The 27,883-nt window shown below is 35.3% G+C and overlaps 1 protein-coding gene across 1 annotated transcript in view; it reads left to right on the top strand.

Annotated features, from left to right (window-relative positions):
* Positions 1–27,883, top strand: part of LOC143410620 (3',5'-cyclic-AMP phosphodiesterase 4D-like) — a 269,804-nt gene that overhangs the window by 117,946 nt on the left and 123,975 nt on the right. The window contains exon 10 of the mRNA XM_076871442.2: positions 22,354–22,383. Within this exon, the coding sequence (XP_076727557.1) occupies positions 22,354–22,383 (30 nt within the window). The remainder of the gene's footprint in view (positions 1–22,353; positions 22,384–27,883) is intronic.

The following is a 27,883-nucleotide window of genomic DNA, read 5'->3' as shown; positions in this document are numbered from 1 at the left end:
ACCTAACAAATAAATATATCCATGACATAAAATACTTAAATAATTAAGAATATAGGAAAGTACTTCACGCTATATCAGCCTGTCTTTCTTTCTTTCTTTCTTTCTTTCTTTCTTTCTTTCTTTCTTTCTTTCTTTCTTTCTCTCTTTCTACTTTTCTTTGCTTCTTTCTTTCAATTGACATATAAAAATCAGACAGATTTATGGGACACCAGGTAATGTTTTGATAAATGTACACATTGTGTAATGTTTAAGTCAGGACAAGTGTGCCCATCTCCTCAAATATTTATCATTTCTTTATGATGAAAACATTCAAAATCTTTTCTTCTTTTTTGAAGTATACATATATTATCATTATCTTAGTCACCATACAGTACCATACAACATCAAAACTTATTTCTCTAGTCTAACTATAACATTACTCAATAATCAACCTTCCCCCATTGTTCTCCACCCAACTCAACCCAGTCTCCATTCTACTTTCAATTTCTTTAGATCAACTTCATTAGATTTCACATGTGAGATCACGAAGTATTTGACTTTCTGTGCCTGGCTTATTGCAGTTGGCATAGTAGCTTCCATGTCCATCCATGTGAAAAATTATACAATTTCTTTCTTTCTCAAGGCTGTATTGTATTCCATTATGTACTAGATGTGCCACATTTTATTTATCTGGTCATCAACTGATAGACACTGAGGTTGTTTCCATTTCGTGACTATTGTGAGTAGTGCTACAATGACCATGGAGTGCTGATGTCTCTTTGATATACTGAGTTCATTTCCTTTGGATATATACTCAGGAGTGGTAAGGATCATTTGATAGTTCTATTTTTAATATTTTGAGGAACCTCCCTAGTGTTTTCCATAATGGTTATACTAGTTTACATTCCCACCAACAATATGAAAGAGTTCCCTTTTCTCCACATCCTTGCTATCACTTACCTTTTGTCTTTTCATAATAGCCATTCTAACTAAAGTGATTCTGAATTGTATTTTTTCTGGTGATTAATGATGTGGAGCCTATTTTCATATGCCTATTGACCATTTGTATTTCTTATTTTGAGAAATGCCTATTTTGGTCTATGCCCATTACTTTTTTTCAGTGTATGGTTTTAATTAAAATTAAGTTTTCATCAAAATCCTGTACTGAGTCATTAAATATGAAAAGACAAACAACTTTTGAGTAGGAAGGCTGTAAAAGTAATTACCATTAATGATTTTGATTTTTATAATAAACAAATTTGCCTTTTTTCCAAAAATTAGTTATTTACAAGAAAATTGAGTCATGGTCATAGCTTTGAAATGCTAAGCATAATTTGCCTAGGAATATACATTCTTCCACATTTTTAAGCTTTATTGGGCTTTAATTGATATACAAAATGAATATATTTAATCCATACATTTGATGAGTTTGGATTTATGCATACACACATGATATCACCACCACAAAGAAAGTGTAAAACATATCCATCACATCCAAAAATTCTTTTCTTTTTTCATTTTTTGTTGGTTCATATTAGTTAGACATAACATTAGGATTCTTTCTGACATAATTATAAAAGCATTGAATATAATTTGTTCTAACTCAGTCTCTAGTACTTCACCTTACCTTCCCAGGAATATATAAGATACAAACACTATACTACTCTTTTTTTTAATCAAGTTGGTTTTGATTTTTTTTGGGGGGGGTTATGAACTCTTTGAGGAAATATATATATTCTTTTATATCACTCCCTTGTCAGAATAGAGTTTGCAAATATTTTCTCCAGTTCTTTAACTCATATTTTTATTGATTTATTTCATTTGCTATAAAGATTTTTTTAGTTTTATATAATTCTTTTGTCAGTTTTTGCTTTTTTTTGCCTTCGCTTTGAGTTTTTGAAAAAAAAAAAGTCCTCACCTTCTGACTTCTTGAAGCAGTTTACCTGTGTGTTCTAGTAGTTTCAGGTTTTCCACTTAAGTCTTTAATCAATTTTGAGTTGATTTTTTTGTAGCTAGTGAGAGACAGGTCTAGTTTCATTCTTCTGTATATAGATGTTCAGTCTTCCCAGCACCATTTATTGAAGATACTGCCTTCTTCCCATGTCAAAGCTCATTTGGCTGGGGTTACAGGCATGCATCTCTGCACCCAGCCCTTTATAGCATATTTTGAAGTGGGGCAGTGCAATGCCTGCTTTATTTTTTTGCATAAGATTGCTTTGGCATGTGTGTGTGTGTGTGTGTGTGTGTGTGTATGTGTGTGTGTGTGTGTGTGTTGTGTTTTCATAAAAATTTCTGGATTGTTTTCTTTGTATTGTGAAGAATACCATTTATATTTGATAGGGATTGCATTGAATCTGTAGATTTTTTTTTGTAGTATGGACTTTTTGACAATATTGGTTCCTCCAAACAATGAATGTGAAATATCTTTTTCCATTTATTTTATCATTGTTTTATAGTTTTGTGTACAGATCTTTTACATCTTTGGCTAAATTTATTCTTATGGTTTTAAAATATTTTTAGTTGCAGATGGACACAATATCTTTATTTTATTTTCTTATATGTGATGCTGAGGTTCAAACTCAGTGCCTCACACATGCTGGGCAAGTGCTCTACCACTGAGCCACAACCCCAGCACTACTTTTATGTGTTTTTGATGTCTATTATAAATGAGATTGCTTTCTTGATTTCTTTATTCAGATACAGATTTAATTGTTGGCAGATAACAACATTAGAGAATTTTAAACGTTGCTTTCATATCCTACAAACTTGTTGAATTTATTTATTAGTTCTAGTAAATTTTGGCAGAGTTTTTGAGATATATATAAAAGATAGTCCTATGTTCCATGCTTCTTTGGTCTTGCTATCTTTCTTGAAATATTCACTTAGCAATATATACTACCTTTGGTTTATAGTAGTCCATTTTGTGCTGGTATAACTGGACATCCTAACCCAAAAGTCTGAGGTTGAAATGTTCTGAATTCTGAAATTGCAAAATATTTTGGCATTTTAGAGCATTTTGTATTTCAAGTGGTAAAGTCTATGCAAATATTTCAAAACCTGAGAAACTCTGAAATCAGAAACACGTCTGGCATTAAGTGTCTCAGAGGAGGGATGTTCAACCTGTACTTGAGACTGGGTAATTTACAGTGAATAGAAATTTATTTGCTTATAGTTCTGGAGACTAGAAAGTTCAATGGCAAGGTACTGGCATCTAGTGAGAGGACCTTCTTGCTTTGTTAGCACATGGCAAAAGTCAAGGAAGGAGGAAGGAAGGGAGGTAGAGAGAGGGAGCCAGCCAGCCAGACAGACCGAACTCAGTCCTTTAAAATCCACTCTAGCAATAATGCAGAACTCTCATGGCCTAATGTCCTTTTGGGGGTCCCATTTCCTAATACTGTAACACTGTTAAAAGAGCAATTAGATTTTAACACTAGTTTTTGAGGAGACACATATTCAAACTATAGAAATATTTTTTTTCTGGAATTTGAAACTGAATATACTTATATATGAACATTTATAATCATGGATTATTTTTAATCAAAAGTGATATTCTACAGATGTTATTCTGCAACTGACTTTTGTATTTAATATGCTTTGGAGATTATTTTGCTTCATTACTATACGTCTTATGCAGTCTTCTTAAAATGCAGCATAATATTTATATTCAGTTTCTGATTTAACTGGTTCCCTAGTGATGAACTTTTTTAAATATTGAAACAATATTTTACTGAACATCGTAATATATGCTTGCCTTTATATTGCATTGTTTTTTTAAGTCAGTGAATTAGTTGTAAAGATGGGGGAAAGCAGTAACAGAGAGATGAACATAAGGAATTACAACATTGAAGGGACTAGAATCAATTGTTTCTGAAGTACAAAACATTCATTAACTTTCCCAAAATTTTCTGATGCTCACTTAGAGACAGTGTTTTAAGAATCCAGGGGTTCTCAGAAGAAGTTTTAGTAAAAGTTCACACTCCACACTACCGAGATGTTTTTTAGTCTTTGTTGCCCTTGTACAGAAAAGAACAACTCCTTTGATCTACAGCTGGAAGATTGTTGTCCTGGGGTGGTGGAGGGAGGAGGCGGGTTCTGATGGTGAACAGAAAAAGTGCATGACCAGTTTTATTCTGAATCACCTGTCCCATCCCTGCAGCAGTTTCCCAAAGCAGCTAACTGAACTGATGTTCATGGTGATATCACCTTAGATATGGGAGAAGGAAATATTGGGAATTCTTTCCAAATCCTGGAAATCCACCGTCAGTCCTGTGGATGTACACTATAAGTATAACAATGTCAGCTCCCTGCAAATCTGTTTTACATTTCAAAACAAATAAGTGAAAAATGAGAGGAAAATTTTTCGTAGAAAATTTAGGAGCTCCTTAATTTATTTAGAACTCCAGTTGTCCAGTAACTGAGAAAACATTAGCTGTAATTTTGATAAAGATTTAATCTATGCAGACATCTTCCAAAGAGATTAATATGTAAGATGACTTTTTATTCTTCAAAAGAGGTTTATAAAAGCTATGACAACTTTATAGATAAGACTCATGAGATCAGAGAGTTTAAAGAATTTGAACAATATCATACAGCTCATAGTGTCAGAGCGAGGATTTGAACACAGGTTTTTATGTATTTGAAATTCTAGCTCTTAATACCATACTGTAAGCCAATTTATTTATATTCTGGTAATCAAATGTTTTCATATATGTGACAATTAGTTTGGGACATATTACTACTTTCAATTACAGTATCTTTTGTAAGATGCTTGAATGATGAATTATAAATTAGACCATTTAACTAAAAAGAAATTATTATACTTTTATTTTTGTCACTTATACCATTTTGCTTGAACTTTCATAATTGGAAGTGATAGGGTTGAGATAGGCAGAACAGATTAGTTGGTATGTATTATCCTGAAATCTAGATTGTTTGACATTTTTAAGGCAAGGCATTGATTGAATTTTATGAACATAAATCAGCAAAAAAAGTAATACCATATGCTTAATAACAATTCTTTGCTCTTGGCTAAGAACAGTTGTTTCAACATGAGAGTAACAATGATATTTACCAAACTTACTAAACTTACTGTATATAAATAGGCTCACAAAGGTGTATCACTCTGTCAACCGGGGGCTCTTTAGATTCCATACTTTTATTGTTGATGGAGTTAGCTCACTATTTTCTTTTTCTTATTGTCATTGAAAACTGCAAATAGTCCAGCTGGTATTTTCTGTGATTACACTGCAATATTCTCAAACCTAGTTGCTTATCCATGATGTACATCCAGACTTTCCTTGTTAGATTTCTTGGGTACTTGTTCTCTAGGTTTAAGCTCTAGTGTTCCACTAATGGAAATAAGTTTTTCTTTTATTTGCCAAGAGACTCCCCTTACAGCTAAAAATTGTGTTGTTTTTCTTTTTAAATATCAATATAAAGTATATATTGTATAAATTGTGTATTACTGATGTGATATGGCCACTATTGTTTATACTGATTGCCAAAGTGAGCCAGAGGATTCTGTTAGATTAAGGAAACTATAGTATTCTTATGTCTCATTGGTCTCTTTTCTGGTTTATTCCAAGAATTCTTAATGCTCCAAAGTAAGGCACAATTCTTAAGAAGTGCTTTCTAGAAGTATCTGCAATGACTTTGAGGACTTCAAGAAATAGAAAAATGGAAAAGTAAATGGCCTCATTGAGATAATTCCATATATAGACAGTCTTTTCCTTTTATTTGGGTTATTCAAAATAAGTGCATGTTTGAAGGAAAATCTATGATTTCTTTTATTTAAAGGAAATGCAGTATATTAATAAATGTCTATTTACTTGAGTAAGAAAATGAGCAAAATTTCACAAGTCGAGTCTTCTTTGCAACAGATGTTCATACCTATTATTTGAAAGCATTTAAATAATGAATTTCATGCTTAAAAATAGTTAAATAGTTTTGCATAGCCTGAATACTGAATAGGAAGCATATCTGTCATCCAAAAGTGTTCATTTAAACAAAAAAAATCAGAGTTGAGAAAGGAGAGAGGTTTCAGCTATACCACTCCAAAATTGAATGACTTTTTAAAGAATAATTCTCATAATATAAACTAAGAAAAAATAAGGCCATTCATAAATTACATATGGTATATTATTTTCATTTCATTTTATACTTCTCATTCCTCATTAGTTGGTTCCCACTTATGAAAAACAATTATATGGATTATCTTCCATCATGTCCCTGGTAGATGTAATTAAGAAATTGTGCTTCTTTCTGTAACCCTCAGACTTCTTCTCCACAAAGAACTTTGAAGAGTTGTTAGCATCAGGTTAGAACTGAAGTCTGTGTCTTTCAAGTTTTCTGATCAGCTCTTATTATACTCACTCTTAGGGAAATAATTGGCATTTTTAGTAAGAAATAAAAAACTGCATGATGTAATAAAAATGCTCTGAAGGAATTTAGAACATTCTGTGCAAGTCCTGATTCCATCACTAATAGAGGGACCTTGCACATCTTGTAACTTCTCTAGGACTGACTTCCAATACGTAAAATTAAGGTTAGAATAGACTCTCTTTCTAAAATCCTTTCACGTTTAATCTTCTATGACTTTGGGTTTCTTTTTACATTTTATATTCTCTCCTTCCCATATTTCATAACTCACTTTATTCTCTGTTTCATAGCTATTAATGTTTTCTCTTCTAGAGTTCTTCACAAGTTACTGCTCTTTATTTCCACTAGAAGGTAGTTCATGTTACAGGTAGATGTAGTAATACACATAAAAATACATAGTGTGTTATCATCTTTCCAGAATTTTTGAAAAGATGAAGTTTCCTTGAAAAATTAATCATCTATGAATTTGTTAACAAGTGTTCTTTGAATTATTTGTTAAAGAATGTGCCAGGATATTGAATCAGGACATATGATTAGGCAGCAAAGGACTAAAGATTCCATTGAAAATATCTTAAATAAGACATTTACTGCATCCAATAACAAGAAGCTTAGTGATGGAATGAGTCCAGAGGTGCAAACATTCTTCAAGTGTCCAGGTTCTTTACTTCTTTGAACTCACTCAGCCTAAGCACTTCAGTTCTCAATCTTGGTTTTTTCACCTTATTGTTGCAACAGCTCAAAGCACCATATATTCACACAACTTTTTTTTTCTCCTTTTGTAAGAAATACAAAACCTTTCCAAGAAGCTCTCTAACAGATTTCCTTCTCAGATCTTTACTTGGAAAAAATTCATCATATGCTTAAACCATCCTCTGGCAGGAGAAATGCCATGGAATTGGTGGTAGCAGTAATCATGGCTCATCCTGTCACCAGGATGGGCCAGGATTTCCTTGAAGCACTGACATCTCACACCTGAACAACCCCCAGGTTGACAACAGCAGTGTCTTTACAACTTGCAACGCTTAGATATATTTCCACAATTTGAATTGCACTTACCTCTACTCCCCATTTTCAGCGATTTTCCTGTTTATGTTCTATACCTTCTGCAACCCCCAGAGACTTCTCACCATTCCCTAAAGACACATTTCTAATTAGCACATTCTCTTTTATACAGGATGGAATATTTTTGTCACCTTTCCATGCTGACAGAACTGCCATTCCTATTTCAAGACTCACTTTTCTCTTTGAAGCCTCCCCTAATTCAGCAGGTCTAGCAATGTCCTCAGCTTGGTGTTTCTGATCTGAATCAGTTCTTATTGTTTTATAACTAGTTGTTGATCTTTTTACTCCTAAAACTCTAGTAAGAAAGAGACTCAGTCCCCTCATATTTGCATTCTCAAGGATAGGGTTCTTTACACCTGTCAACTCTTCAACAACTGTGTATATAATCAATATAGTTAAAGGTCAATATTTTCTGATACAAGTTCAAAGCCTCATGGTTGAAGACTGTTTTATATTATTTTTAAATATATGTATTTTGTTGAAATAATCAGAATTTCTTTATATCTGTTCCATCTGAGTAGTTCATGACCTGCATATGTGATAAAAACCACAGAAAACTTAGCACTGGTTGAAATAAGTCATCCTAAAAGATTTTGCAGTCGACAGTTAGTACCCTAAACAAAATAAAAAAGACCTCATGCAAATAAGAAAAAAAACACTAAGGATTCAATAATAAACCAGTAGAGACACATTCAGGCAATTCACAAAAGAAGATGCATGTAACAAGTTAGAATGTTAAAAAAATTGAGATCCTGATTAAAGCTAGGGAAATTAGCATATTATTTTAACTCCTCTACCTTCTAAAATTCATAAAATTTATATTTTTGAGCATAAGTGGCAATAACAAATAAGGTCATAGAGAAAGGATCAAAAATCAAAAGGGCACGAGTCTTCGCAAGACTCTTACTAAAACCTAGGAGCGAATGGAACAGTACCTTTTGAATTTTGAAGGAACATGATTCTCAACCAAGAATTCTATACTCAACTAAACCACTGATCAGAAGTGAGCATGGAACAGTGCCTTGCCTCTGGTGCATACGTACCCAGGAAGCTGCTAGAAAACATGCTCATCCAAATAAGAGAGTGAAGACATCTTCAGGATAATGATGAAGGAATATCTCAAAGTGACCCCTGACAACAACTAGAGATTCAGATTACAGAGGTTTCTTGAGAGAGTACTTCAAGAAGATGAAGTTGATAAAATTCTTAAGGTTTTTGAACCATACTTAGATTTTTTCAGCAGGGATTATTTGGAATCCAATTTCTGATAAATGTGTAAACACATAAAGAAAAAAAGGGGCAAGAATTTTCAATAAGAAAAGCAAAAACTTGGGCAGAAAAAAAAACAATCAGAGTATGGTATATAAACTGCTTATAGGTTTTCCTTTGTTCTACTAAAGTATAAACAATAACTACCCATTAAACTAGAATCACAATATATGTTGGAAAGGTGAGGGATGAAAAGTATGAATGGATAAGGAGCTAAATCCTCATCTTCCACCATGAAATATCAAAAATCAATGCCTAAAACTGACATATTAAGACATAGCAATGAAGGTGTGTCATTTAAAGACATATTGGAATATAGCAAAGAATCTATAATAAAAACAGCTGAAAGTTGGAAGGTAGTTACCTTTGGGGAGCAGAAGACGTGTTCATACATTAGGATAGGAGTCACAGTTCAAAAGATTTCTTATTTTCTTTATCTTTACAATACTGAATTGAGTAATTCTTTAAACTTTGTTTAAATTTTGTTAAAAATAAAATTTTAACTTAAAAATTGATCACTCTTATCTATAATAAGGAGCTCAAATTAAACAAGAATTATTGCAGGAACAATTTCTTACATATAGCATTGTCCAATAAGCATCGGTGAGAATATCATATAACATCACTCTCAAACACTGCTTCTAAAAGTGGAAATTGGTATTACATTTCTCCAACAATTCGACAGTTTCACATGAAGAGACTTAAAATGTTTATTCCCTTTCACCTACTGCTTCCCCTTTGGCAAATCTCTCTTAGGGATCTACTTAAGACAAAAAGACAAGGGGCTGGAATTGTGGCTCAGTGGTAGCACATGTGAGGAACTGGATTTAATCCTCAGCACCACATTAAAAACACAAATAAGAGGCTGCAGTTGTAGCTCAGTGGTAGAGCACTTGCCTAGCATGTGTGAGGCACTGGGTTCAATCCTCAGCACCCCATAAAAATAAATAAATAAAATAAAGGTATTGTGTCCATCTACAACTTAAAAAAAAAAGTAAAGACTAGAAATTTTCAGTATTTACCTCTGAATGGTAGAAATATGGATAACAAAATGATGGATTCTCTCTATTTTTTATCTTCATTGTTCAAAGAATCTATAATAAAAACAGACTTGCCAGCAAGGTGGTGCAGGTCTGTAATCCCAGAAACTCGGGAGACTGAAGTAGGAGGATCTTGAGTTCAAAACCAGCCTCAACAAAAGTGAAGCACTAAGCAACTCAGTGAGACCCTGTCTCTAAATAAAAATACAAAATAGGGGTGGGAATGAGGCTCAGTGGTCAAGTGCCCCTGAGTTCAATCCCCAGTACCAAAAAACCTCATTTTATATTCATAAATTAGAACAGTAAAATTTTTAATTTTTAGAAACTCCCACCCTCATAATGGAGAAAGTTATTTATCTCAAGCACACCAGATCAGGTTACTAGCACCAAGCATGGAGAAAAGCTAAGAAGGCCATCTGAAAGTGTGAGTCAGTCCTAGTGCCATGAAAGAGAGGCTCTGTGCAAGTACAAGCTGTGTGGCATATGACTGCTCTTTTCATGATTGCTTGGGGAAGAAGTCAAGGGAAGAAGTCAAGGGCTTCCTGTGGGATAAAATGAGCTTCCTGTCTCGGAGCAGAGTCCATAAGTACAACAAGTGAATAAGGGATAGGCTGTATTCAGACAGAAAATAATGCTTAGGATGCTATTAGGAGGACCACTGAAATGCCCCTACACCAATGTTTAGTTCTTTAGTTGCATCTTTTGAATCTACTAGAGCATCCAAGCTCTCAGGTGGAACTTGATTGCTATGAACATTTCAATCTGTTTTAGTTCAATGCTGTAGAATCTGCTGATCCTAATGAACCAGGTTTCTTAACACTGAGTTGTTCTAAAAGAGGTAGAGATTTATTTCCATGGTATGGGGACTAGAGATGCATAAGGAAGCAAAACGATTTAAATAGATTTTTGAATGTTTCCTGCATTTATTAGTTGAGAGATAGATTGAAAGATTACTTAGATGATATTATGGTCTGGCTTCACAGATCTATTTGTCATTGCTAAGAAAGCATTCTCATTCTGGCTACTAAAATTTGCATATTTTGTCCCTTCTCTCTGTGCTATCCTAACACATGAACTCCTTCTTAATCTTCCAAAGTTGAAATTGTTCTGATTAGTATGAAGTTTCCTTGACTTAAAAAATATTTAAATTAAAATTAGAGCAACTCTAATGAGCTGCCTGGCCTTTACCACATTCTTGCTCCATCAGATAACCCAGGAGAAAACCCAGTCTTAGATGAATTGAGTAACTGACTCAAGAGCACACAGATAGATTGGAAATCCAAATCCAGGATTCACTCCTTCAAATACCTTTTATTTTATTTTTTTGAGAACCACATCAGCTGTTGATAATTTTGCTTTTTATTTGCTTACATGTTTAGTTTCCTAATGGGGTTGTCTTCATTTCTTAATAAGGGATAAATTGTCTTCTTTGGAGGGGTTGTGTTTTTATACATAACAGTAACCAGATTTAAATTTTCATTTACTATTGATCTTCCTTGCCTGATGTTTCACAGGGCAGAATTCTTGAGCATACAGAGGGTAATGCTTTGCTTATCATTGAATTCAACATCTGTCACAGTGTTGGCCATATACTAAATTTATATGTTTGAGTGAATAAATGAAGTAACAAATGACTGAGCCAATGAATGAAGCAGAATTCCTAGCAAAGATCTAGCTCCTCACAAAATGATTTTTTTTTTAACTTTGATCATCTCTATTATCTGGGTTAAAAAAAAAAGTCTTATGTGAAATATACTGCCAATATCAACAGTCATGTAAAATCAGATGAAATTTGCACCACATGGGAATCTCCTCATGCTAGTAGTATGAGTTAGAGGGAACTTTTACTTTCTTACGGTTCCTACAACTTTGTAATTCTCAGCTGTACAGGTATTCAGGCAGCTATTGAACCAGATCTTAAGTGCCACTTTTAAGCTCTGAACCTTAAGACAAAAGTGGTTTATGTTTTGTCACTCTAGGTTCTATGATTTAACTTCATTTTGAGGAACTTGTGAGGTTTTCATAGATTTTTAGTTATTAAAAATCAAGCACATAAGAGCCACCAAACACCATGTAATAATGAAATCTTTTATTGAGTAAGTTAACAAATATTTCTGTTATCCAATTTTTTATTAGTATAACAAAAATCTGGGACAATCAACTCATAAGGAAAAAAAAGTTTGATTTTGGCTCACAGTTTTTAGAAGTTCCAGTCTGTGGTTGGTTGGCCCCATTGCTTTTGGACCTCTGGTGAGACAACACATCACATTGAGGAGCCTATGAGGAAGCAAAAGCCATTCACCTCATGGCAAGGAAGAGAGAGGGAGAGAGACAGAGAGAGAGAGAGACAGAGAGAAAGAGAGAGAGAGAGAAATAGATTGAGGTCTCACAGTCTTTCTTGGGGTGTTGTGGTTCTGATGTGAGGTGTTCCCCAAAGCTCCTATTAATGTGAGAATGTGTGAAATAATTAGCTTATGAGAGCTTTAACCTAATTAGTCCATCCAAGTTTGAATGAACTGACTGGGTAGTAACTATAGGCAAATGGGGCATGACTGGAGGAGGTAGGTCAATGTGCCCTGGAAGGATGCATTTTCCTCTTAGACCCTCTCTCCCTTCTCTACTTCCTAAATGCCAAGAAGGCACCCTTCCCCCATAGTATGCTGTCTCATCTTGGGCCCAAAGCAATGAATTTGGCCATTTATATACTGAAACCATGAGCCTCAAATAAACTTTCCCTCTTCTAAGTTGTTTTTGTTGGGTATTTTGGTGAAAGCATTGCAAAAGATGACTAAAACAGAGGGCACGTCCCAGTGACCTAAAACCTCCCACCAAGCCCCACCTCTTAAGAGTTTCCACCACAAAACAGTGGTGCTGCTCTAGGGAAGAAGCCTTTAACAGGATCCTCTGGATGCTACTTAAAATCAAACTACAGCAACATGTGTATTTCCTGATTGAAAGTTCTTAAAGTCTAAAATAATGTGGTTTTGCTAAGGAAAAGTCCACGTCCTGCTTCCCCTACCCACTTTTACATGAAAATGCATGAGCAATAAGAGGTAGCAGAAGGCATTACATGTTTTTACCCATAGCTGCACAATTCCATATCAGATATTAAATACGAATGATAGAAAAAAGGATAATGGCACCAACTTTACTTCTAACCCAAATAAGGTAGGAAATTGGGTGCAGTCAATTTTTCCTCTAATCTTATGTGGAAAAAAAAAGTGTGTCGCATAGCAAACCCACATGAATCCAATCTGTTTGAATTATTCATCTTTGCAGTGACATTCAGACTAAAGAAAATGTATCATAAACCAAGGCAGTATTTTACTGTCATTACATAAACTAGAAATGTGTAGGGTATGTGATTACATAAAAATTAAAAGACCCTGATTGAAACAGGGTGTTGATCATACATCTTTTCCTCTCTTCAGAAATACTGAACTATTTTCTACCATTCAATTTTTGTCCATAAAGGCATGTTTTATTGTTTTCTTAGTTGGTTTAGGCTGTTACAACAATATACCATAAAGTGAGTGATATTTGCACAATGGAAAATTTATGTCTCATGGTCTGGAGCCTGGGTTTTCAAGATCAAAGCATTGGCAGCATCACTATCTGGCATGGTCCAATTTCCTGGGTCATAGATGGTACTCTCTAGATGTGTCCTTACATGATGGAAAGGCCAAAGCAACTCTCTCCAGTCTCTTTTATAAGGGCATATTAATCCCATCTATAAGGATTCTGGTCTTACGACCTAAGCACCTTCCAAAGACCCCCACCTCCTAACACCATCACCTTGGTGATGAAGTTTCAACAAATAAATTTGAGAACACAAACATTTAGATCTAGTATCTTCTATTCTCCATGCAATGAGAAAGAAGAAGAAAAAGTACCTTAAAAATCTTTTCCTACTCATCCACTACATGAGGACTTAACCAACTCCCTTTACTGATCACTAAAATCTCTCAGGATCATCTTCTGCTCAACTTTCTGGCTTTATCTCCTTCCACACATGCACTCTCTGCTGTAACAGATGATAGGCAGGTTCCCAAAAGTACGGTGCTCCCATGACTTTGCAGTTGCCTATGTTGTTCTCTGTCTAGATCCATCCTCTAGGATCCACTCCTGTCCTCGTTCCATTTTTATTGTCTGCCTCATCAGACTTCCTCCTTTGTAGCCTATCAAGAATTGCCTCCTTGAGGAAACCCCTCCAAGACCAAGCTAGGTGTTCCTGCATGTTCTGTTGGAGCCCTTATCACAGTGGTACTGGGATTGGATTGTTTATTAAGTTTATTAGCCTGTCTCTCTTCTGGATCATAATAAGCTGGATCATACTATAAATTTCTCTTCTTTCTCACCCACCACCCCTCTCTTTGGGGAGTACTAGGTATTGAACTCAGGGGTGCTCTACCACTGAGCTATGTCTTCAGCCATACACACACACACACACACACACACACACACACACACACACACACACATATATATATATATATATATATATATATATATATATATATATATATATATATATATTAATTTAACAGGGACTTAAAGGTTGCTGAGGTTGGCCTTGAACTTGTGATCTTCCCACCTCAGCCTCCCAAGTTACTAGAATCACAGGCTTACACAACCACACTCAGCAGGTTAATAAACTTTCTAAGGGTAGGGATTTATCTTATTCCTCTTTGCATTTCCAGAATCTTATTCAGGGTTGAGTAGATAGAACATGATTTAATGAATTAGTGGGTTTTCCACTAGCAGTTTGAATAAGATACATTTTAAAACAGAATCTGAAAAGTAAATAGGAAAAATTGGGACATCTTTACTTAATCTAACCACCATTAAAATTCTATGTACTTAGTATTATAGAATGAACTTTCTTATAAGAAACCTGAATCATAGATTCCAAGAACGATATCATGTTGAAATGTCTCAATAGCTTCCAAATACCATATGCAATTGAAATAGTAGGAGTCAAAAAGAAGAACAGGACTTCTAGGTTTTCAGTGTACTTGGTGCTCCTTGAAAAATATTTTGTGTAGTCTTTTGACAATTATTTCTGATCTTTCCAAAAGAAACTATAGATTTAAAATATTTATTATGCAAAGAAAAGTTTATGATATTTCATTTTTAATACAAACATAACAAGTTTAGATCTTATTTATCATTTGTGGCCAAGAAAAAAAAAGACAGTTCTATGTATAGAAGGCAGCAAATCTCCTCAAATCCAACAATTAGACATTGGTAGACATGAAGCCAGTGGGTAAGGCAAGAGTAGAATCTTCTTTTTTCTTCTTTAATAAATTTGTTTTCTGATTTTAAAATTAAGATACTTTGTTGAGGTATAAAATGCTTTAGATATTTATTGCATACAACTTTATAAATATATACCTATGCAGCCAAGATCACAATGTCATAGATTCATCATTACCTCCAAAAGTTTCATCTTGTTCTTTTGGTTTGTTTTGGTTTTCTTGAGTTTTCCTTTTATTGGAAAAGTAGTTAACATAATATCTACCTTCTTAGACAGTTTGTTAAGAATTCAAATCAGTGTTTTTAACCACATGCTATATATTATACAGTAGCTCTCGAGAGCTTATCTTGCAAGAGTAAAACTTTCTATCCTTTGAACAATACCTCCCTATTGCCCCTTTTTCCTAGACCTGGCATCCACCATTCTACTTTCTGCTTCTATGATATTGACTATTTTAGATTATGAAGCAAAATCTGTACTATTTGTCTTTCTGTATCTGGCTTACTTCACTTAGCATAATGTCCTACAATATGTCTGTCCATATTAATGCAAGTGATAGGATTTTCCTTTCTTTTAAGCTAAATAATATGCCATTGTGTATACTGTATCTTCCCTGTTGATTCATCTATGGATGGACATTTAGAATGTCTCCATATCTTGGCTACTGTGAATATGCTCCAGTGAACATAAGAGTACAGATGTCTCATCAAGATTCAGATTTCAGTCTCTTTGGATATATACCAAGAAGTGAGATTGCTAGATTGATGTATTTCTTGTTTTGAAAGTAGGGTACCTTTTGGACATTTCTACAACTGAAGTACTTCTTATTCTTGGAAGCCAGACTATTTGACTTCCAAATAGGAAGGACAGAAAAAAAAAACTAGTGCCTAAAAAGAAAAATAAGGTTAGAGGGCTCAGTGGTAGAGTGCTTACCTAGCATTCAAGAGACCCTAAGTTCAATCAATCCCTAGCACTGGGAGGAAAGAAGTTTTAAAAGGGGATGATAACTAGTGGCTATATTAATTCAAGTTTACTGACATTCTCAATGCATTCTGAAAAAAATTATTTGATTAACCACTCAAAGCAGAGAGTTTATTGACATGTCTTATATTAACAAATTTAGTTAAAAAGAATCCCAATCTGAATTTTAAAATCACCATTGTGTACAGAATACAGGAAATTCACTGCTGATAGATTTATAACTGGTAGCTAGGTATTTCTTTCCCATTTGGTTTATTGTTATTTTTTATGGGGACAAGAGAAACCTATAGGACCTGAGAGCAAAGTACCCTTTAGCTATGCCAGTTGGAGGGCTGTCTTTTATTTGGGAGACCTAGTACAAAGTGGGTCAGTGTGGGCTTGGTTAGTACTTTGCGATGAGATGGCAATCCACACTGCTCTGAGAGAGTAGCAAGGATGAAAATGTAGTCTTCACTAACTGGCCTACCAAATCATTAAAAAATAAAATATAATTAAAAATAGTTCCAATGTGTTATATTAACAAAATCTGATATTTTGAAGGAATCAGAAATATAACATTCTCTGGGATTTTAAATCTGGATCTTGTCTTTTTCTAGACTTAGTCCCCCACCCCCATCTCTCCCTCTTTTTTTTCCTATAGAGTAAAAGAAAAAATATTTATTTTTTGATCATGTTTCTTTATTTAATGACAGCAGCAAAAATGGCAACAAAAACAATCAAACTTGGATTCTGGCCAAAATCCAGGTCAGAAAAGCAGCCTTTTCCTTACGGTTACCTTAGAATTAGGTTCCTGTCTTCTCTCTGCTCTTTTTATATTTCTGCATCACATTCACCAATGTAAAAATAAATATTTTAGTTTCATACCAAAGAACCACTACTGTCATGGTCTCATTCTTTTTAAACTTCTTTTTCAGTCCCCACATCATTACTATTGACATTAACTTGATTATCTCAGTTTTTATTTCACAATTTAAAAAAAAAATCAGTAACTGAAATTGGCTTGCGCAGAAGGCTGATACTCTGTCAGAATAACTGGAAGCATAGAATGGTTTGAGTCCATTTGTGGGTGTTTTGATCACATGTATGTTTTATAACCTGCCATTCATAATAGATCACTTCCTAACCTGACTCTGGCCCTGGCCCTGACTGGTCTCAAAAAGTTATTAGCATAATTATCGGTTGACACATAGACTCATGCCTTGAAATTTAGTAGCCTGAAGGAAAATTTCCAAAGGCATTATAATAAGGAAATTCAATTAAGAGCTTATGTTGACTCAGGAATCTTATGCACAGCATTGATCCAGTGTAGCTAATGAATTCATTATGCTGCAAATGTAAGTGATTTCTGAGTACATTGGCCAATAAGAGTGAAACCTGTCTCAACAGGAATGTTGAAAGAGGCAAGGCAGTGAAACCTTCCTCTCCACTGGGAATGAACTAACTTGCCAAATCCGGACCATCAATCATAGTAAATGTGTTCAAAACAAATCATACATCCTCCACAGTTCATTGTATTCATCAGCACTTTGGAGGTCAACCGTCCAGAGTAGTCACTTTTGGCCAAGTTTTCAATAGCCTGTGGTTTGGGCAATGTGCCTGGCTATCTTTTTCAGGGATGTGTTCACAGGTAGTTGTACTCTGTGGGCCAGTTTCAACCAATTCTGAAAGGACAAAAGGTCAGTCTTGTTTATAAAGGATGACATTATATTAACTCTTCAAAATTGTTGTCTTAAAAATCAAATCATTGCCTAAAAAGTCTTTTGGAATTACTTCGGGCTTGATTGCATGATTAGAAGACTTGATTGCTTGATTAGAAGACTAAATTTTTTACTCAGGAACTGTGCATCATATAGGCAAAAAGTGTCACTCATGTGAGCCTATGTGTGCAAGTAGCATGTGTCCATGGAGGCGGGGGGGGGGTGGGAAAGAATTCTCCAATCTTTTCCATATGTTGTCATGTTCTGATTGCCTTTTTATTAAAAAATTTCACTTGGAAATACTTTAATATATACTAGAAAACTTAATGAATAGTGTGAAGAACACATACACATTCCTCACCCAGAATCACCCAATGTCTAACTTTCTGCCTCTTTCTCTTTTGGCACCCATACACACACTCACACACTCACATGTATACATGCACATAGACATATACATATATTATATTTTTTCTGATGTACCTGAGTGAAAACTGTGCATATCATGGCCTTCTATCCCCAAACTCTTTAGTGAATACCTCCCAAGAAGGAGGATATTTTCCTATGTAACTCTAGTATAGTCTCAAACATTTGATTGTGTTTGAATTTTATAGCATGAATTATTTATAACATTTTACCTCAAGCTTTAACACAGACCTTGAATCATGGAAGGAACAGGTCAACTATTAGTTGAGGAACATCTCAAATGTCTAGCGGGGTGGGGGGAGTCATATTGCTAGTATTTTAAATTTGGCAAAGGTACATGGTATACCAATATATGGGAAATAACTAAATGCTGGTTTTAGGAATCTAGGTCATTCCTGAATGGTTTGCCAAGTGATATTTCATAGCCATATTTAGACTTTTAGATTCCCCTTAATAAATTTATCTCTTTAATGATACACTTATATCTGGCATTATAGTTAGCTAGCATTTATTAGGATGCCACATTTATTTGTCTCTTTGTGTTTTGTATCTTGTTTTTCTTCTTGCGATAATATAATTCCAGTTTTAAAGACTGCAATACTTTCTGCTTAGACAATGCCATCAACAGTAAGCAGGAGAGAAGTAGAGGGGACACTGGTGATGCTGAATTGGGTCTTAGAGAATGCAACAGTCCAGTGGGTAATGATTCTGACATGAGGTAACAGCCATCCCCTTCCTAGAGCAGATAGTGGAGCCCCTCTCCCCAATACTTAAAACTTTGTTATATAGATTTGTTATATCTTAGATAGCAAATATACAGATTTTCACTGTTATGAACAAATAGGATTGAGATTTATGTTTCATAATCTATGTCACTAAATTTTACAGCTTGCATTTATGAAAGTTGCCATTTTTTTTCCGCGTAAGGGAGCTTGAGCATGATATTCTTCTCCACCCGAGTATATGTAACCATCTTTCTGTGCATTGGGGAATCCAAATGAGACAGCCAGTGCTTCAGGGATTCATAATGAGCAGAAAGATTCTTAGTAGGAGGAAGGTATAATGTTGGAACAATTTGTAAAAGTTGAGTGTGTCCCTGATAACTGCAGTAGACAATGTGGAGACACAGTTCTGTAAAGTCACCTCCCTGGCTGACTCATTGACATTGTCCACACAGAGAGCGTGTCAAGTATATACAAATAACAAGTTTACTACTCTAGGTAAACTATTCATTTATCCAGTGGACAGATTTATATGGAGAAGCACTCTTTGAGGAGCTAGGGATTTGGCAATAAATAAGATAGCCATGTTCAATAACCTCAGAGAGCTTGCACATAAACGGTTTTGCTTTAAAAAAAAATGTACCTTGAGAAATATTTGTGCTCTGGTAATATGACCACAATATGTCATTCAATAAACCTTTCAGGCATGACTTGAATCCATCAGAATTTAGCCTGATACTATCATATTTGTAGGGGGAGAGAACAGTGGCTTTAGATGGCAAAGCATGGAAAGTGATAGGTTCGAAAAGCTCCTCTGAGAGCTGGGGATGTGACTCAGTGGTACGGCACCTGCCTGCTGTGCACAATGTCCTGGGTTCAATCCCCAGCACTGACAAGACCACAAAACAAACAACAGCAGACCCTCCAGCTCTTCAGTTTTTTAAAAGACATAACAAGAGCTGTATACTCAAAAGATTGAGTATCTAAGTGAAAAGAAAATTTTAAACTTCCGTATGTTCAAATGTATAAAGGAGTGAGAAAGGGGGTTTTGGAGAAGGAGAACCACCTAGCAATGAAGACAATGTTTTTCTTCTTTAAGACAAGGAGAAATGTTCATCGAAATGGCTTCCAGGCTGGAATAAGTTCCAAATAAGGCCAGAAAGACAAATCTCTGAAGCCTACAGGGAATCCCAAGGTGGTTCTTGTAGGATTTTGTTTGGCAGATTTTTCTAAAAATTATTTTCTGATCATTCTGGAGCAAGCGGTTAACTAGCAATCTATCACTACACAATATTTTTTAATCCTGTAATCTAAAAATCCAGTCATCCAATATCCAAATCTCAGCCTGGCCTATGTGAACACATTTATTGTTAAAACTAAGCTATGGCCCTAAACCATGAGGGAATTGGAGTTTTATAATTTTTTAATTGTATTACTGGAATTGCATTTAGTTGTGAATACAAATATTTAAGTAGAAATGGTTTTAATAATATTTCTCTTTCACGTTAAATTGAAAAGTAGGTAGTCCAGAGCTAGTGAGGACACGTTATTCCATAAAGTCTTCAAGAACACACACTCTTTCCATTTTGTTGATTTCTTAGATGTGAACTCTGTACCTAAATTATAATCACAATCTAATGTGGCTACTCTAGCTCCAGTCATCAAATTCATATTCAAACCAGTTGGAAAGAGAAATGAATAAAGGTATACGACAAGTATCTTTTTAAAAAAGTTCCTGGAATCCCCACATAATGGTTCTACTATCAACCCATTCACTAGAACTTAGTTATATGGCAACACTTGCCCATAAAGGTGTCTGAATGTTTGCTCTATTTGGGACACTCATGCTTAGGAGAAAATTGAGATTCCAATACAACTAATGAAGAAAGCACCAGTAGTAAAGCACAGCTAACAGTCTTTGTCATACTATAGTTATTAATAATGCTGCATTTATTTTAAATATTTCATATCCATCTTTGGCACTCTTTTTGCAGCATAATTTATAGGATGATCTTTTACCACATGAGAATAGCAGCTGCAGTGTTCAAGAAGTGTGTTCATTTCTGCTAGACTCTTTTTTTTTACTACCCTGGGTAAAGGTTTAAAGATGAAATGTGTGAGGCTGATTAATTTTAATGGCACATGACAACCTCAAAGCTTGCATGTATACCTGGAATTAGGAAAGGAGAAACCAGTAGCACAAAATAATAGTAGCCTGAGTTTTTGAAACTGATGCTCTTTATGTTCTTATTAGCTCATACCCTCATCTAAATTTGAATCATAGGTACATTTTGACCTTACTGAAGAGAAAGTCCTAACATCTCACATGAGAATTATGGTGCTTGTTCTGATAAGATGGTGCTGCTGCAAGCATGCCAAAATTTGATAGCTACAAATAGGGAGATCTGAAAGGAGAGAGGCAGGGTGGTAATTTCTTTTGCCTCTACTGCAGTGTCTTAGATTAAGATGTAGTTAGCTTTTTGCTGACATGAGGAAGGCGTGCTCCTTACTAGGGAGGCTGAGCAATCACAGAGCTGACTTAATTTCCAACAGTGTTTATAGGAGCACCCAAACATGATGTAGCCAAATGTTCCTAAATGTATGAAGTCATTTCATTTCTTCCATCATGATGAGAAATTAAAGCCCAGCACAATTACATCCAGTAGTAAAAAGAACCCATTAAATGGCCATTGTTATTGAGTGAATGAAGTGAGCTTTTGGATTACTTTGACCAGCCATGTTTTAATTTTTGTCTGTACATTTATTGAAAACACATTAGAGGGCCTTAACTGATTTTGACAAAATAAGTCATGCTGTTAAGGTGCAGTTTAACCTGAGACACATTAAGTTTAATTTCTAGAGTTTCCAAAAGGGTGTATCTTCTAGATTTCACTAAATTTAGGAATGTAATTATTAGGGATTCTTTGTTTCTTGTGTGCATTGGAGACCCAAGATTAAAGGAAAGATTTAAATTTAGAGATCTGACTTATTTACCACCAAGAGTCTCTCTATAGATAGGCATCTCTGTTTTTTTTTTTTTTCAGGAGACTTAACCTCCTGATTCATGGACTAAGAGAACTGCCCTCATGGAGGAAAGTCCTGGCAAGGTGTAGTAGTAGACTTCCAAGCAGGGTAGCCTTGGGCAGCTAAATGATAGACAATGAACTCTCCCATAAATAGGGTATCCGTAAGATTTAGCATCCAAACCAGGACACTTTAGAGTGAAATGCAATGGTATTGCTAACTATGCTACAATAACAGATATAACCTGGTAAGTTCCAGGCCAATTGGGAGGTGTGCACCCCCTACCCATAAAGTACAGGGGCAGTAGATATTAAAACATGTAAATGTGCCTAGAGAAGCAAAGCATTAGTGGATCATCAGGAGAGAACAATAGGTGATAAGAGTTATCCTACCAGTGATTCCTCTCCCCTGGCATGAAAGTTACTCTGGTTATATGATATCCCTGAGTATGAAATTTAAAAGTCCCTTGGTCATATTCATATCCATTTTAAAGTCCAGTTATTGATGCTCAAATGCAGGAGAAGATACAGAAACATTATAGAAAGGTAGTCTTGATAAGGGAAATGCTGCATATGTTTTCTGTTCAGTTCAATTAAACAAACATTTATGGGACACCTAGTGTGTGACAGTAAGGATTTAGCACCAGAATTTGATATGGTCCCAACCCTGGAGAAATTCATTCTAGTTTTAAACAAATCATTGCAACAGATTTTTTTACTGACTTAGTGACTTAAAGAATTAACTCTGTTTTAACCATCATGCGTTGAACATATTTGCCAGTCTCTATAGAGAACTCCTTCTAGGGGGATATCCTGGATTTTCCCCAGTCACCTATGAGTGCAAAGTGTAACATATTTTTGCAAATTCGGATGACTAGTTTCTAAGTGGGGAGGAACATGGACACCCTTCCCATGAAGTCTGAGTTTACTGACCCAGTCACATGTCTGGGAAGCATGCAGAAATTTATTTAGAAATCACTGTGATTGTTCATTTGCTATCAGGACCTCTGGTCTATGGACACCTTTAAGTCAAAGGTCTTTTGAACTAAGCTTCATATCATGAGTTTCTTATAGAATACCAGTTTTGCTGCCTTGAAAAGGGTTCAACAAGTATTTATTAAGAAGTAATGAGTCAAACCAACATTTAAGTAGACAGGGATGAATCATTTAACAACCTCTAGTTTTCAACTTTGTCAGTGGTAAGGACTCATCCCAGTTAAAAACCAAAACCAATTAAGTATGTGAACTCCCTCTAAACCTGGGACCCATTGCCTTGAACCTCCTCCTGTTTCCCTCTCCCACTGATGTCAGGACTGACTCCCCCCTGCTCCTACTAGGTGTAGCTTGTCATCTGGGTCATCTGAGTCTATGCAGAGATTTGAAGGAAATTTCACAGAAAGGAAGCAGACTAGGAAAGCCAGGAGCTTGATCATTCAGACTGAATGATGATCAAGTGACAAAAAATAAATTGAATCTTAAAAAGTAACCCAACATGACCAAATATGCAGAGTTGAGACTCTGAGAAAATTTACAAAAAATAAATTTACAAAAAATAAATTGAATCTTAAAAAGTAACCCAACATGACCAAGTATGCAGAGTTGAGACTCTGAGAAAATTTACTGACAAAGTGCGGAGGTGGAGGTGGGATCAGGCACAGGGAACAAAGCTGGAAGTGAGGTGGCTTTTAGAGTGGCTCAAAAGATTAACTGAAGTTTGATGAAAACTTTAGGCATTAAAAACCTATAATATGGTCTTCAATAAGGAGAAATATTATTATTACAATTATTATTGAGAGATATTATTACTGTTAAAATATTAATAATTTAATATTATTATTGTGCTTTGGGAATATAAGATCATGTAGGAGGTTTTAAAAGAGGAGAGCACCAAAAATTTAGGAAATGTGTAGTTTCGCCAAAAATATAAGACTTAAAGGGCTAGAAAGGAAAATGAGGGCCAAATGGAAAGATGTGTCTTTCCTACTCATTCATCAATGAAAGGGTGAAAATATATGGTAGTATTTGAGAAATAGTGATCCTGGTTCTGCTGGGTCATAGGTCATTGTTAGGTCAACAGGTTCAAGTATTTTTGGTCAGAGTGCATTCCTCAGATTGTATCTCTTAGGGGTCCAGTTGGTCCAGGGACAGCTGAGATCATTTGGCCAAGATCATTCCTGGGTCACTATTGGAGTCAGGAAAGGAATTTCTGTGTTTTGATTCCAAACCAAATAGTCGTTCAAATTACTACAGATTCCAGAAAAAAAATTTTTTTTTGAGTTGTGGTCTCAGGGTCTTGCTGTGCAGCTCAGGCTGCTGTGGAACTCCTGGGCTCAGGTGACCCTCCCACCACAGTCTCCTAAGGGCTGAGTCTCCTCATCACCACTCTTCCCAGTAAAAGTATTTCAATTTCTCTGCTTTGAAATTATCTTGTCCACATGAGCTCTTTGTAAAATACTCTCAGGAAGGTTTCTGTCACTAGTACTAAGCACTATTGCTGTCAGAGATGCAAACTGGTCACTAAGACCCATACAAATACAAAATATTAAAGTAAACCGTACATAGCAAGGATAAATACTACTTCATGTTAAATTATGTTCCTAGTTTCTACATATAGTACTATATATATATATATATATATATATATATATATATATATATATGTGTGTGTGTGTGTGTGTGTGTGTGTGTTGCATATACTGCTTCAGTTGTATTCAGATTTGCTTTACATTGTGTAGATGGAGTTTCTTCTGTTAGTTTCACTTGAACTGAAAAGTGCAGTGTGTTAAGGACTGCAAACAAAATTTGTCATGAGCATTACAACACACAAATGTTGTTTATGGTAGGAGTCTGCAACCATCCCTTTTTAAACAAATACATTCCTATACACATTTTTTATACTACTAGGAATCAATGTCCACATGTCTTCAAGAATGGGCACAATCAACAATATTCATGGCACTTCCCACTTGAAACAAATCTACTTTGTCATAGTACGAAACAGAGTTTTTACTGGGGTTCACTGACAAAATGTAAGTTATTGAATGTCATTTAAATCCCCACCTCCAAAAACATGTATGAGTAGCCTGGGACCTTGCAAGATAAGGAGGGCTTCAGAGGAGCTGAACTTCCTGTCATGGTCATCGTTGGAAGATCTTTCAAAATATCAAAAAGCAATGGTTGGGTCCTTGAAGGAGATGAAGACAAGACACTTTCAAGATGAACAAGTATAATTATTGAGGCAACAAAGACAAAAATCTGAAAATTAATTAGATGTACAGGTTTAAATGATAAGGTAGAATTAAATGTTCAGAATCTTCTTCATGGGTTAGGTTTATAACCAAAATTTATATAAATGAAGTAAATAATTTCAAGTGAATATAGTAGTGTTAGAAAATTGAAGAATTCATAAAAATTCAACAATTTCAAAGTTTACTTCAAGAATTAAGATATAAAAGGCTATTGAAAAAGAATATGAAGTCAAAAGAAGGTCATACATAATAATTAAGTTTAATAAATCCAACACTTGTTTTAAATTGAAAACCTTTTATTCATACTAATGCCTTAATTATCACAATGTAAAATGTGCATACATTACATGAAATTACTTAAGCTAGCAAATATTCTCTGAAGATATATATATATATATATATATATATATATATATATATATATATATATAAATACACATGTGTTTACACACACATATGTTATGTTATATATGCTATATGTATGAATGTTATACATACATCATATACAACATGTACATTGTATATTTACATCCATATGCTTTCAGACAGTGGGAAGAAAAAATGCTATACAATTGTTTTTCTCTTTCCACGGAGCTCTCATTTAAGCATAGGACTGGAGCAGTATTTAAACTTTAAGTTTACAAGATCAAATCATATCAAAAATTATCATAAATAAATAATCAATGGTAGAGCATTTGCCTAGCAGGCCAAGACCCTTAATTTACTCCCCATCATTGGATAATAAAAATTGTGGAATAGTAAGATTTTTAAAAACTAATCTTAAAGTTGAATAAAATATAAATGACATGCTTCATGCATCTTCCTTAATTAAGAAAACTACAATTTTGATTTTTCAAAGAAGCAAATGAAATTAATACTGTTAATTGTGTTCATTTTCAGAGAGGTATAGGAATTGAGTCCCACTAGTTCCAAAAATATGTGCAGGACTGGTCTGATGGTATTGTGTTTTAGGAAGAGATGAGGAGAAAATGGACTGCTATTTAAAAAACATCCCACGTGTTACAGGCAATAGGTTTGCCAGGTACAGTGGCACATGCCTGTAACCCCAGTGGCTCAGGAGGCTGAGGCAGGAGGATTGCAAATTCAAGACTAGCCTCAGCAACAGTATGATGCTAAGCAACTCAGTGAGACCCTGTCACTATATAAAATACAAAATAGGGCTGGGGATGTGGCTCAGTGATCAAGTGCCCCTAAATTCAAACCCCGGTAGCCCTCCCCAAATTAAAAAAAAACAGGTAATAGGCTCATAAATACAGTTTTTTTAAAAGATAAATCATGTTTTCAAATTGAAACCAACAAAAAAGAAATTGGGATACGGATCCATGAATTTTAAATTAAAGTTTGTCTTAATATTCAAATAAAATGTGAAAAATGACACGGGCAATCATCTAGAGGATGTATGTTTAATCCTATTTCGCAAATGAAAAAGCTGAGGTGTAAAGTAGCTAAGCTGCCCATGTTCTCCACATCCCTGTTGAGTTGCAGAGTCAGCATGTGAATCTGAGTTCTCTCCGTTGCTCTATCACGGTAGCCTCCAAACCTCAGCCTTCCACTCTGCCTCTACGCTGCTCTAGTGTTCTCCACTCTCCCTCCTTGTTTCATCTTCCCTGGCTACCACTGCACTTACTCCATGCCCACAGTATCCATTAGCTCCAGGCAATTCATTTAAGTATTCAACTCTATTTCCCTTCTCCTCTCTGGAAGGAGTCTACTCTGCCCAGGCCATTTACCACCCACCCACAAAATCCTGATGTAGGCTCCAGGCATTTCCTGTACCTGAAAAGAATGCCTGCTGAATCCCTTCTCCCACAGAGCCTCAAACCATTGACTCAGTTGAAGACCTGCATCCAAGTTGGCCTTCCTCCTGGCACTCTGTGTTCTTAGCTTCAGCCCATACCTTCCCCTCCATGCTCTCATCTTCAGTAGCACTCCCAGACTGAATGATTTATATGTCACCTTACACTGCCTCTAGGGAGCAGCTATTGTATGTCTGATTTTCTCATCCAGATATTTTAAGGTCTTTCCTAGGTCCAGGCCACTGAATCTTTCATTTTCTTGTATTTTACAGTGACCAGTATATTGGAAAATATGTATCGATAAATAAATACAAATGGGTGTTTTGATTGCTCTCTTCCTGGAGAAAAGAGAGAACTTGAAGGAGGAAAAGAGGAAAGAAGATTACTCCCTGACTATTTCTCAATAGTGGGCTGTTACAAAGGCAGTATGTGGGTCAGGTTGGTAGGGAGTGTCCCTAGTGGAGATTTCAAAGATGTGGGTACCCAGAGAATGAGTGAGTTTATGTTTCAGACATATTTGATATGATGATATAGATAGGTGTGGGACAAAATTTTTCAAGTGTGTTTCAAGAAATGACAATTGAGCTAGGTGCAGTGGCACAATCCTCGCTACTGGAAAAACTGAGGCAGGAAGATAATTCAAGGTTAGCCTCAGCAAATTAGGGAGATTGTCATAAAATAAAAATAAAAGGACTTGGAATATAGCTCAGTGGCAGAGGGCCTAAACCTCATCAGTGGATTAATCCCCTGATAGAGATGAAGTGGTACCTTCAGGTAGGTGGGATAAAATTGGAGGAGATAGATCAATCGGGGCATGCCTTTAGGATTTATATTTTGTCCCTAGCAAGCAAAGTGCTTTTTCTCTCTCTGTCCCCTTGTTGCCATATCTTGATCTGCTTTCCTCCACCATGACTTGATGATCTTCATCATCTTAGGCCCAGAGCAATGGAGTTGGCCATCTTTGAACTGAGACCTCTGAAACCA

The sequence above is a fragment of the Callospermophilus lateralis genome, chromosome 11 (assembly GCF_048772815.1).
Source record: "Callospermophilus lateralis isolate mCalLat2 chromosome 11, mCalLat2.hap1, whole genome shotgun sequence".
NCBI classification, from domain to species: domain Eukaryota; kingdom Metazoa; phylum Chordata; class Mammalia; order Rodentia; family Sciuridae; genus Callospermophilus; species Callospermophilus lateralis.
Note: the sequence above shows the minus strand (reverse complement) of the source record. Positions and strands in the feature narration are given on the sequence as shown.